General features: G+C 41.7%; 1 protein-coding gene across 1 annotated transcript in view; it reads left to right on the top strand.

Moving 5' to 3' along the window:
- Positions 1–12,348, top strand: part of GABRR1 (gamma-aminobutyric acid type A receptor subunit rho1) — a 287,943-nt gene that overhangs the window by 206,017 nt on the left and 69,578 nt on the right. The window contains exon 3 of the mRNA XM_073673166.1: positions 9,316–9,422. Within this exon, the coding sequence (XP_073529267.1) occupies positions 9,316–9,422 (107 nt within the window). The remainder of the gene's footprint in view (positions 1–9,315; positions 9,423–12,348) is intronic.

Below are 12,348 nucleotides of genomic sequence, written 5' to 3'. Positions count from 1 at the left end.
AAAATTATTTTTAATTTGCAACCTGATGGAGGTCAGTATAGATGGACTAATAGACCAAGTCCCACACACCGCTAGAAGCCCAAATATTTTTTCAGAGCTAGATGCAGAAAATTTTTTTATTCAATTTGCAACCTGATGGAGGTCAGTATAGATGGACTAATAGACCAAGTCCCACACACTGCTAGAAGCCCAAATATTTTTTCAGAGCTAGATGCAGAAAAAAATTATTTTTAATTTGCAACCTGATGGAGGTCAGTATAGATGGACTAATAGACCAAGTCCCACACACTGCTAGAAGCCCAAATATTTTTTCAGAGCTAGATGCAGAAAAAAATTATTTTTAATTTGCAACCTGATGGAGGTCAGTATAGATGGACTAATAGACCAAGTCCCACACACCGCTAGAAGCCCAAATATTTTTTCAGAGCTAGATGCAGAAAAAAATTATATTCAATTTGCAACCTGCTGGACGTCAGTATAGAAGGACTAATAGAACAAGTCCCACACACTGCTAGAAGCCCAAATATTTTTTCAGAGCTAAATGAAGAAGAAAATTTTTTTATTCAATTTGCAACCTGATGGAGGTCAGTATAGATGGACTAATAGACCAAGTCCCACACACTGCTAGAAGCCCAAATATTTTTTCAGAGCTAGATGCAGAAAAAAATTATTTTTAATTTGCAACCTGATGGAGGTCAGTATAGATGGACTAATAGACCAAGTCCCACACACTGCTAGAAGCCCAAATATTTTTTCAGAGCTAGATGCAGAAAAAAATTATTTTTAATTTGCAACCTGATGGAGGTCAGTATAGATGGACTAATAGACCAAGTCCCACACACTGCTAGAAGCCCAAATATTTTTTCAGAGCTAGATGCAGAAAAAAATTATTTTTAATTTGCAACCTGATGGAGGTCAGTATAGATGGACTAATAGACCAAGTCCCACACACCGCTAGAAGCCCAAATATTTTTTCAGAGCTAGATGCAGAAAAAAATTATATTCAATTTGCAACCTGCTGGACGTCAGTATAGAAGGACTAATAGAACAAGTCCCACACACTGCTAGAAGCCCAAATATTTTTTCAGAGCTAAATGAAGAAAAAAATTATTTTTAATTTGCAACCTGATGGAGGTCAGTATAGATGGACTAATAGACCAAGTCCCACACACTGCTAGAAGCCCAAATATTTTTTCAGAGCTAGATGCAGAAAAAAATTATTTTTAATTTGCAACCTGATGGAGGTCAGTATAGATGGACTAATAGACCAAGTCCCACACACCGCTAGAAGCCCAAATATTTTTTCAGAGCTAGATGCAGAAAATTTTTTTATTCAATTTGCAACCTGATGGAGGTCAGTATAGATGGACTAATAGACCAAGTCCCACACACTGCTAGAAGCCCAAATATTTTTTCAGAGCTAGATGCAGAAAAAAATTATTTTTAATTTGCAACCTGATGGAGGTCAGTATAGATGGACTAATAGACCAAGTCCCACACACTGCTAGAAGCCCAAATATTTTTTCAGAGCTAGATGCAGAAAAAAATTATTTTTAATTTGCAACCTGATGGAGGTCAGTATAGATGGACTAATAGACCAAGTCCCACACACTGCTAGAAGCCCAAATATTTTTTCAGAGCTAGATGCAGAAAAAAATTATTTTTAATTTGCAACCTGATGGAGGTCAGTATAGATGGACTAATAGACCAAGTCCCACACACTGCTAGAAGCCCAAATATTTTTTCAGAGCTAGATGCAGAAAAAAATTATTTTTAATTTGCAACCTGATGGAGGTCAGTATAGATGGACTAATAGACCAAGTCCCACACACCGCTAGAAGCCCAAATATTTTTTCAGAGCTAGATGCAGAAAAAAATTATATTCAATTTGCAACCTGCTGGACGTCAGTATAGAAGGACTAATAGAACAAGTCCCACACACTGCTAGAAGCCCAAATATTTTTTCAGAGCTAAATGAAGAAAAAAATTATTTTTAATTTGCAACCTGATGGAGGTCAGTATAGATGGACTAATAGACCAAGTCCCACACACTGCTAGAAGCCCAAATATTTTTTCAGAGCTAGATGCAGAAAAAAATTATTTTTAATTTGCAACCTGATGGAGGTCAGTATAGATGGACTAATAGACCAAGTCCCACACACCGCTAGAAGCCCAAATATTTTTTCAGAGCTAGATGCAGAAAATTTTTTTATTCAATTTGCAACCTGATGGAGGTCAGTATAGATGGACTAATAGACCAAGTCCCACACACTGCTAGAAGCCCAAATATTTTTTCAGAGCTAGATGCAGAAAAAAATTATTTTTAATTTGCAACCTGATGGAGGTCAGTATAGATGGACTAATAGACCAAGTCCCACACACTGCTAGAAGCCCAAATATTTTTTCAGAGCTAGATGCAGAAAAAAATTATTTTTAATTTGCAACCTGATGGAGGTCAGTATAGATGGACTAATAGACCAAGTCCCACACGCTGCTAGAAGCCCAATTATTTTTTCAGAGATAAATGAAGAAAAAAATTATTTTTAATTTGCAACCTGATGGAGGTCAGTATAGATGGACTAATAGACCAAGTCCCACACACTGCTAGAAGCCCAAATATTTTTTCAGAGCTAGATGCAGAAAAAAATTATTTTTAATTTGCAACCTGATGGAGGTCAGTATAGATGGACTAATAGACCAAGTCCCACACACCGCTAGAAGCCCAAATATTTTTTCAGAGCTAGATGCAGAAAAAAATTATATTCAGTTTGCAACCTGATGGAGGTCAGTATAGATGGACTAATAGAATGATGCTATGCCCAAAAGATTTTACTTCACTAGGTGCAGTAAAAAAATTGGTATTCTATACACAGGTGGTATATCTTGCAACACAGATAGGCTACTCCACTGACTAACACACTCTGCAATAGGCCAAAAAGGATTAGCTTTGCTAGATTCAGCCAAATGCTGTGAAAAAAACTTGCACAGCACTGGCACAGACCTGCCTGGCAAAAACTGATAGGAACTGATGTAACCTAGTCCTGAAAAGGACTCCAATTACAATTAGTCTTTACTCCCACAATCTATCTATTTAAGAGCACAGACCTGCCTGATAAAAGTCGTAGGAAATGCTGTAACCTAGTCCTTAAAAGGACTGCAATCACAACTATTCCCTACTCCCAAGCTATCTGTATATTTGTGCGAAAATTGGCTTGAAATTAACAAGGTATAGCGCACACAGCAACAGCGGTGCCGTCTAACACGCAGCTGCAGCAGTGAGAAAATGGTGGCGACGGGGAAAATGGCTTGGTCTTATAGGGCAAGGACATGTGACATACACTGCCAATCACACATGCCCTTGCTTGTGTGAAAAAAAGCACTTCGCTCCGTGTGTGCGCTGCTGATAGGCTGACAGATTGCACCTCCCCACTGCAAATGCGGGAAAGAGAAAAAAAAATGGAGATCTTCATTGTTCCTGCAGAGATCCATCCCCTGCCCCTCCCCCCGCCCCGTTGTACACTCAAACTGCGTATTAACATTAATTTTCATCATTACTGAGAAAAAATCCAGTTATGATTTTGGTGCCCGACAGTTATCAAACATAACCTCGAACAGCCGAATTTTTCTCAAATTGTTTGTGTTCGCCGACCGGCTCGAACACCGCCCAAAACAGCTCGAATTTGAGATTGGCGAACAGTTCGAGTAGAACAACGCTCATCTCTAGTCAGTATGTGCACTAGATTCACTTGTAAAAAGGAGCAATATCAACATGTCAGCGGTGAGTGATACACAAAATGCAATGACTGTCACACTGTAGGAATGTAATCTTGGGGAGGTAAATTACATCAGGGAGGAGGCCCAGGGACTTTGAGACACTGGATCTACCATCACCCTGGTCAGCCCAGATACTGTCCCCCCAGAGCTCCCTTTACCAGGCTGTCAAGTGACCATCCCCCTAACTGGGTGTCAGCACTCTGGGGTTGGTCATAATGGATACAAGTTTGGTTCTAATTGGGCACGTGGGAAGTTTCCCAGGACAAACCGGGGATCAGGGGGGGGGATATGGAGGACCCCGCGGAAAGGACAGACCCCTGATCCAGCGAACTAGAGTACAGACCAAAAGTTTGGACACACCTTCTCATTTAAACATTTTTCAGTATTTTCATGACTTTCAAAATTGTACATTCACACTGAAGGGATCAAAACTATGAATTAACACATGTGGAATTATATAGTTAACAAAAAAGTGTGAAACAGCTGAAAATATGTCTTATATTCTAGGTTCTTCAAAGTAGCCACCTTTTGCTTTGATGACTGCTTTGCACACTCTTGGCATTCTCTTGATGAGCTTCAAGAGGTAGTCACCGGAAATGGTCTTCCAACAATCTTGAAGGAGTTCCCAGAGATGCTTAGCACTTGTTGGCCCTTTTGCCTTCACTCTGCGGTCCAGATTACCCCAAACCATCTCGATTGGGTTCAGATCTGGTGACTGTGGAGGCCAGGTCATCTGGCGTAGCACCCCATCACTCTCCTTCTTGGTCAAATAGCCCTTATACAGCCTGGAGGTGTGTTTGGGGTCATTGTCCTGTTGAAAAATAAATGATGATCCAACTAAACACAAACCGGATGGAATAGCATGCCGCTGCAAGATGCTGTGGTAGCCATGCTGGTTCAGTATGCCTTCAATTTTGAATAAATCCCCAACAGTGTCACCAGCAAAGCACCCCCACACCATCACACCTCCTCCTCCATGCTTCACGGTGGGAACTAGGCATGTAGAGTCCATCCGTTCACCTTTTCTGCGTTGTACAAAGACACGATGGTTCGAACCAAAGATCTCAAATTTGGACTCATCAGACCAAAGCACAGATTTCCACTGGTCTAATGTCCATTCCTTGTGTTCTTTAGCCCAAACAAGTCTCTTCTGCTTGTTGCCTGTCCTTAGCAGTGGTTTCCTAGCAGCTATTTTTCCATGAAGGCCTGCTGCACAAAGTCTCCTCTTAACAGTTGTTGAAGAGATGTGTCTGCTGCTAGAGCTCTGTGTGGCATTGACCTAGTCTCTAATATGAGCTGCTGTTAACCTGCGATTTCTGAGGCTGGTGACTCGGATAAACTTATCCTCAGAAGCAGAGGTGACTCTTGGTCTTCCTTTCCTGGGGCGGTCCTCATGTGAGCCAGTTTCTTTGTAACGCTTGATGGTTTTTGCAACTGCACTTGGGGACACTTTTAAAGTTTGCCCAATTTTTCGGACTGACTGATCTTCATTTCTTACAGTGATGATGGCCACTCGTTTTTCTTTACTTAGCTGCTTTTTCCTTGCCATAATACAAATTCTAACAGTCTATTCAGTAGGACTATCAGCTGTGTATTCACCTGACTTCTGCACAACACAACTGATGGTCCCAACCCCATTTATAAGGCATGAAATCCCACTTATTAAACCTGACAGGGCACACCTGTGAAGTGAAAACCATTTCTGGTGACTACCTCTTGAAGCTCATCAAGAGAATGCCAAAAGTGTGCAAAGCATTCATCAAAGCAAAAGGTGGCTACTTTGAAGAGCCTAGAATATAAGACATCTTTTCAGTTGTTTCACACTTTTTAGTTAAGTATATAATTCCACTTGTGTTAATTGATAGTTTTGATGCCTTCAGTGTGAATGTACAATTTTCATAGTCATGAAAATACAGAAAAATCTTTAAATGAGAAGGTGTGTCCAAACTTTTGGTCTGTACTGTAAATACAGAGTCCTTGTCTCAGGGCTTCCCCCATTGGGAAGTTGGCAGGATCTGAAAGACCATATGAGAGAAGCTGGAGATGTCTATTACACTGATGTACAGTATACCAGGGTGGAATGGGGACTATGGAGTATATTCGCAAGGACGACATGGAATATGCTTTGAGGAAACTGGATGATACAAAGTTTCGTTCACATAAAGGCGAGACTTCTTACATTCGTGTCCGTGCTGAAAAAGTGAGGGAGGTATGTGAGGAGCCGCCCACTTACTAAAGACTATGATACTTTTCCAGCAACGGACTACCATTTTTGTCAATATTATTGTGTTTTATTAGTGATTTACTTGTTATGTTTTATATAGTTCTGCTAACTTGTCAGTATGTACACTAGATTCACTTGTAAAATGTCCAGCATTCCACTAATCTGTATCTCAGGATATCTGTATCTCAGGAGTATCGAACCATTGTTCCAACAGCCAATAATCTCATTATGTGTGTAGATTGTAGACACAGTGGAGGCGTCACCACAGAGGGTCTTACATGCAGTCTCAGATGAAGGCTTCTAGAATATTCTTTGTTTTTAGCTAACAGTAAATGCTTAAGGGTGATCACTTCTGACCTGGGAGGGGACTGATCCCAGCGAAAGAAAGGATAGACATGTTTTAGTCAGAGTTGTGTGGAAGGATTGAAGGAAGAGGATGGAGACCGTGGACTTGGAAGGGTGGATGAACATGTTACCATTATGGATTATGTAGTTTGGATTTAAACTTTCTTAAAAGGACTGCTGCTACTGGATACCTGTGCTTTCATCGTTTTATCTGCCGTCTAGAGGATCATGGACTGTGGCTACAGACTATACTGGCTGGAGATACAAAATCTGTGGGCCAACCAAAGTTGGGAGACAGTGAGTATGGCCTGATACAAAGCCACTGGAACAACTGAACCCAGATTGGGAACTTGAGGACTGAGAGAACTGTATTTTGGCCATTTACCTGGAATTGCTTTATTACCATGGCTGTGATCAATAAAATATTGTTGCATCGTTAACCTGCCTAGGTGATTACTTACAACCCACAACCTCAGATCTTTACAGTGAGTACACCCCTGTATTATCAGTACGTTATACATACAGTGCTCAGCGTAAGTGAGTACACCCCCTGTATTCTCAGTACGTTATATACATGGCGCTCAGAATAAGTGAGTACACTCCCCTGTATTCTCAGTACGTTATACATACAGCGCTCAGCGTGAGTACACCCCCTGTATTCTCAGTACATCTTATATATGCTGGACGCGTCCTTCTGTCCGACGCCGGGATGGGTGGCGCCTGCGCAGTGAGGGGCCGGAGTCAGCACGTGTGCATACCACCACACGGTGCCTTTTTATTGAAGACACTGTATATGCAAATTCGCAGACAATGTCTTAAAAAAATGGCGCGGGATAGCGCAGTATGCACACATGCTGACTCTGGCGACATTAATAAAATTAAAAATATACCAATAAAAATGCTTATCACCCGGGCGTAGAACGGGTTCAATCGCTAGTAGATTATAATGGGTACGTGTTCTATCCATGAAGAACACATGAATAGAGATGAGCGGTGTTCGACTAGAACTGTTCCCCAATCTCAAATTCGAGCTGTTTTGGGCGGTGTTCGAGTCGTTCGACGAACCCGAACGATTTTCAAAAAATTCGGCTGTTCGAGGTTATGTTCGATAACTGTTCGTGCACCAAAAGCGTGTCCTGCATGTCTGGCGCTATTTAGAGCACCAATCATGCAGGGATTGTCTGCCACTCACTGTAGTGCCACAGCCATGGTGGTTGTGGCATTACATTCATTGACCAAATCGATGGGAACAGTGCTCACAATGAAACATGAAAAGCCGGCAATTCAGCAGCGGCATACACCGGTACCCGACAATTTAGAACCGAAAGAATAGAGCTTCACACATAGATTAGATAGATAAAAACATGTCAGTCACATATGTAAGAAGTACAGTGACAGTGTTGGTTACTGTACATATCATTTAGTGTAAAGGATTTATTAAAAAAAATATTAGTGTTTTCATGCACCGTCTCTTTAAAAAAGCCGGCCGGCAATTCAGCATCGGTACCCGACAATTTCTAACAGAAAGAATAGAGCATCACACATAGATTAGATAGATAGAAACATGTCAGTCACATATATAAGAAGTACAGTGATAGTGTTGATTACTGTACTTGTCATTTAGTGTTAAAATAAAGGATTTATTAAAAAAAAAATTGGTGTGGGGTTCCCCGTAATTTTAGTCTCTAGCGGAGGTTAAGCAGACGGCTGGGGCAGATGTTTGAAGCCTGGGAAGGGGGTAATACCCACGGAGCTTCCCAGGCTACTAATATCAGCCCCCAGCTGAATACCTAGCCTTTACTAGCTATTAAAATGGGGGACCCCAAAAAAAATAACGTGCGGTCCCCCCTATTTTAATAGCTAGCAAAGGCTAGGCAGACAGCTGGGGGCTGATATTAATAGCCCAGGAAGGGTGCCATGAATATTGGCCCCCTCCCAGGCTAGAAACACCAGCCGTCAGCCACCCCTGAAATGGCGCATCCATAGGATGCGCCAATTCTGGCACTTAGCCTCACTCTTCCCACTGCCCTGTAGCGGTGGCAGTGGGGTAATAGGGTTGGGGTTGATGTCAGCTTATAATGCCAGCTGACATCAAGCCCAGGTTAGTAATGGAGAGGCGTCTATAAGACACCCCCATTACTAACCCCATAGTCAAAGTTACAAAAAAACACAAACTCCCAGAATAAAGTCCTTTAATTGAAATAAAGACACAATTCTTTATTGTTCTAAATTAAACCATACTTACCATCACGCCCATTCCAGCTGAAGCCAACGATCTCCTGCAATAAAAGTAAAATAATAAAGCAACATCATCCTTACCTTTCCATGGTTCCCAGGACAGCTTCAGCTCTGCTACATTCACATGACAGGCTGGACCGCAGCAGAACGTTGCCATCCAGCTTGCCATCCAGCTTGCCATTAGGGAATAATAGTTTCTAAGTGAGACCATAGGAAAAAGGAGGTGGCGTTGGCATCATAAATGCTGGCCTGTATCAAATATTACATATATTCTGGGATTCTGTGTGCAGCTCATATACTGAGATGTTTGAAAATGCTATTTCCAGTTTTTCATCATTTGTACATCATTAAAAAGTCTATCGATCATATAATTTCCATAGCTCCATGACTTTTCCTTCTTGGTGTTGCAATTTCAATGTTGAGGAGTGTAATTTCCTGCAGGCTCACTACAATGTATGCAATGATTACGGACGTTGATCTGAAATGCGTATGCAATTTTAACGAGTTGTGTATGGTGACCACTGAAGTTTTTAAAAGGCTGCAATAAAGAAGAAATCAAAGGAATTTGTAATTGTAGTTTGCAATCGGGGGGTTAATCATTTTGATTGTGACTGTACATGAATTAAGTGTTTTCTGTCTAATACTATGATTCAGTATTCTACAGTATTTAGTAATGGTATGCAATGTACAGTATATATAAAATTAGTGTTAACCCATTGTGTATTTTTAAACAGCCCAGTTATAAAAAGAAGTCCGGATATAACAAAATCACCACTCACAAAGTCTGAACAGCTTCTTCGAATAGATGACCACGACTTCACTATGAGGCCTGGCTTTGGGGGTATGTTGAATATCTTGTAATATATGCATTTCTTCCAGCTTATTGGGACTATAACTGTATAAATGAAATACAATTATTCTGAAAACAAACAATACTATAAAAACAGCCTAAAGAATATGATAAATGGAAAAAAGAAATCCCAGATGAAAGGGATCGTTCAGTGCAAACAAGTTTTCACATGCCCACTGGATAAGTGATAACTTATTGATCGTGGTAGTCCCACTGCTGGGACCCGCAGTGAGCGACAGAATAGGGAATTTTTATCCCTGTTATAGAGTGGAGCCCAGTGCACATGCTCAACAGCCCTGCAATTCAGTGGCATAAGTAACGTCCGATGGGCCCCAGTGCAAAATTTGGTCCTGGGCCCTCACCTGCATGTTCGTCAGATTTATGGGCTCTTGTAGTATTCCAGATCCTGTGAAGACATGCGTGTTTGCCCGCTCATATAACAATGTCTCTCATTCTGTAATATTGTCACCGATCCTGGCTCCTTCTTGTAATGTCCTTCATTCTGTGCCCCTTTCATTTAATAATGTCCCTCATCCAGGCCCCTTCCTGTAATAATGTCCTCCATCCTGGGTCTCTTTCTGGTTATTTATGTCCTCCATCCTGGGCCCTTCCTGGAATAATGTCTCCCTTTCCTAGTATAATGTATTCCATCCTGGGCCCCTTACATATAGTAATGTCCCCCATCCTGGCCTGTTCCTGTAATAATGTCCCCCATCCTGGCCTGTTCCTCTAATAATGTCCTCCACCCTGTCCCCTTTGAATAATAATGCCCCCATCCTGATTTAATGTCTCCATCCTGGGCCCCTTCCTGGTGTAATGTCTTCTTTTCCTGGTATAATGTCCTCCATCTTGGTCCCCTTCCTGGTGTAATGTCTTCTTTTCCTGGTATAATGTCCTCCATCTTGGTCCCCTTCCTGGTGTAATGTCTTCTTTTCCTGGTATAATGTTCTCCATCTTGGGCCCCTTCCTGATATAATGTCTACCTTTCCTAGTATAATGACCTCCATCCTGGGCCCCTTTCATGTAGTAATGTCCCCCATTCTGTGCCTCTTTCAGGTATAATGTCCTCCATACTGGGCTCCTTCCTGATATAATGTCTCCCTTTCCTAGTATAATGTCCTCCATTCTTGTCCCCTTCCTAGTATAAAGTCTCCTTTTGCTGATATAATGTCCTCCATCTTGGGCATCAAAAACGCACCAAATACTCATTGTGAGAATTTGGCCTTACAGGCAGATCCTGGCTGTGTATCACAGCCATTATCTCCCTCTCCGACTTGTGCTGTATACATATAGCAGATGTTGAGAAAGGGTCTGCCACATGGTCTCAGAGACATAGGACTTTTTTATTCAGTGCTAATTTTTATGGACTTTACCAAGGGGCATTGCTCACAGGATAATAATGCAGAGCAGTCTAAAGTAATGCCCCCTGAGAATCCTGTGGTCAAAGACCCCTTGGTACAGTCCATAAAAATTTGCATATTGAGTGCACTAAACAAAAAGGCTCACATTTCAGGAACCTTTATGGCAGCTTAGAAAAACAAACAAAAAGTCAAACAAAACACAATACTAAGGGGAGATTAAAAGCAAAACCTGGCCACTTTTGACCTGGTGACAGGTCTTCTATAAAGGAGTGTTCTCAAGTTGTCTCTTGAGCAGAGCAAAGCTTTCCATGGCTCTCCTCCCTGAGTGACAGTTTAGTTGAGTAGCAGAGATGTAGTATTAGTATAACTATAAGGCTATGTGCCCACGATGCAGAAATACTCAGGATTTTTTCCTGAGCGTTTCTGCATCTCCCTGGCAGAAAAAACGCATGCGGATTGTACATGCATTTTTCCTGCCAGGGACAAGCGGATGTGAAGCGTTCTTCACATGCATTTCCACATGTGGGTTGACAAGCGCTTTCCAAGCGATTTTAGCATCACTTGGAAAATGCTTGACAACTTGGTCACTCTATATAAATCCATGCAAACGGTATGGATTTATATAGTGTGACCGTATAGAATGGTAAAAAATAAAAAATAAATCTATACTTACCTTCTGATGGCCCCCGGAGTCTTTATTCCATCCGTCTTGGCTTGCCGGCAGCTCGCGGTACACTGAAGGACCTGCCGATGTCAGCGTCGCGTGATCCTTCACATGACTAAATGACGTCAGCGCAGGTCCTTCAGTCCACCGCGAGCTGCCGGCAAGCAGAGACAAGGACACCGGGGGCCATCAGAAGGTAAGTATAATATTTATTTTTTATTTTATTCTTTTTTTTTACAGGTTCTATGGTACAGGTCTCCTCTCCTCCAGACCTGGGTACCATCCGCACATTGAAACGCATGGATTCCGCATGTACTGATGCAGTGATGCGGAATCCAAGCGTTCCAATGCAAGTCAATGGCAGCGAAAACGCAGCACTTCCGAAAAATAATTGGTAGTTCTGCGTTTTTTTCCGCAATGATAACCCGCAGCGGAAATTTCTGCATCATGTGCATAGCACATGCGGATTATCATTATGGAACATGGCAGGCCTTCTACCAAGCGTTTTTTAAGCATTTCTGCAGCAGAATTGCCGCTGCAAAAACAATTAAAAAACGCATCGTGGGCACACAGCCTAAAGCTTAACACAAGTTCTTCTATAACATGGTCACCTATCAGTGCTTGTTCTGAATTTCACCCCACTATCACTATATTTACACATAGATATCAAATAGCATTTGAACAAGCATATGGCTCATAGAGCCTTAATTAGATTTGCTGTGGGAGAAGCTGATGCTGCAGGCTCGTGATTTAGCATGATTTATAACAGTACGTTGTCAGGAGCTGAGATGGAGGAGTTGGGAGGTGAACAGCAAACTGCTGCATAGAAATCAATGGGCTGGAAGGAGTTGACTGGTATGTTAGAAGTTATCTCCTCCCTTGTAATGTAACT

Source organism: Phyllobates terribilis, unplaced genomic scaffold (assembly GCF_046119375.1).
Source record: "Phyllobates terribilis strain yellow unplaced genomic scaffold, ASM4611937v1 Scaffold_3__8_contigs__length_932513732, whole genome shotgun sequence".
In the NCBI taxonomy this organism is placed as follows: domain Eukaryota; kingdom Metazoa; phylum Chordata; class Amphibia; order Anura; family Dendrobatidae; genus Phyllobates; species Phyllobates terribilis.
The sequence above is the reverse complement of the archived record's forward strand: the minus strand, read 5'-3'. Positions and strand labels throughout refer to the sequence as shown.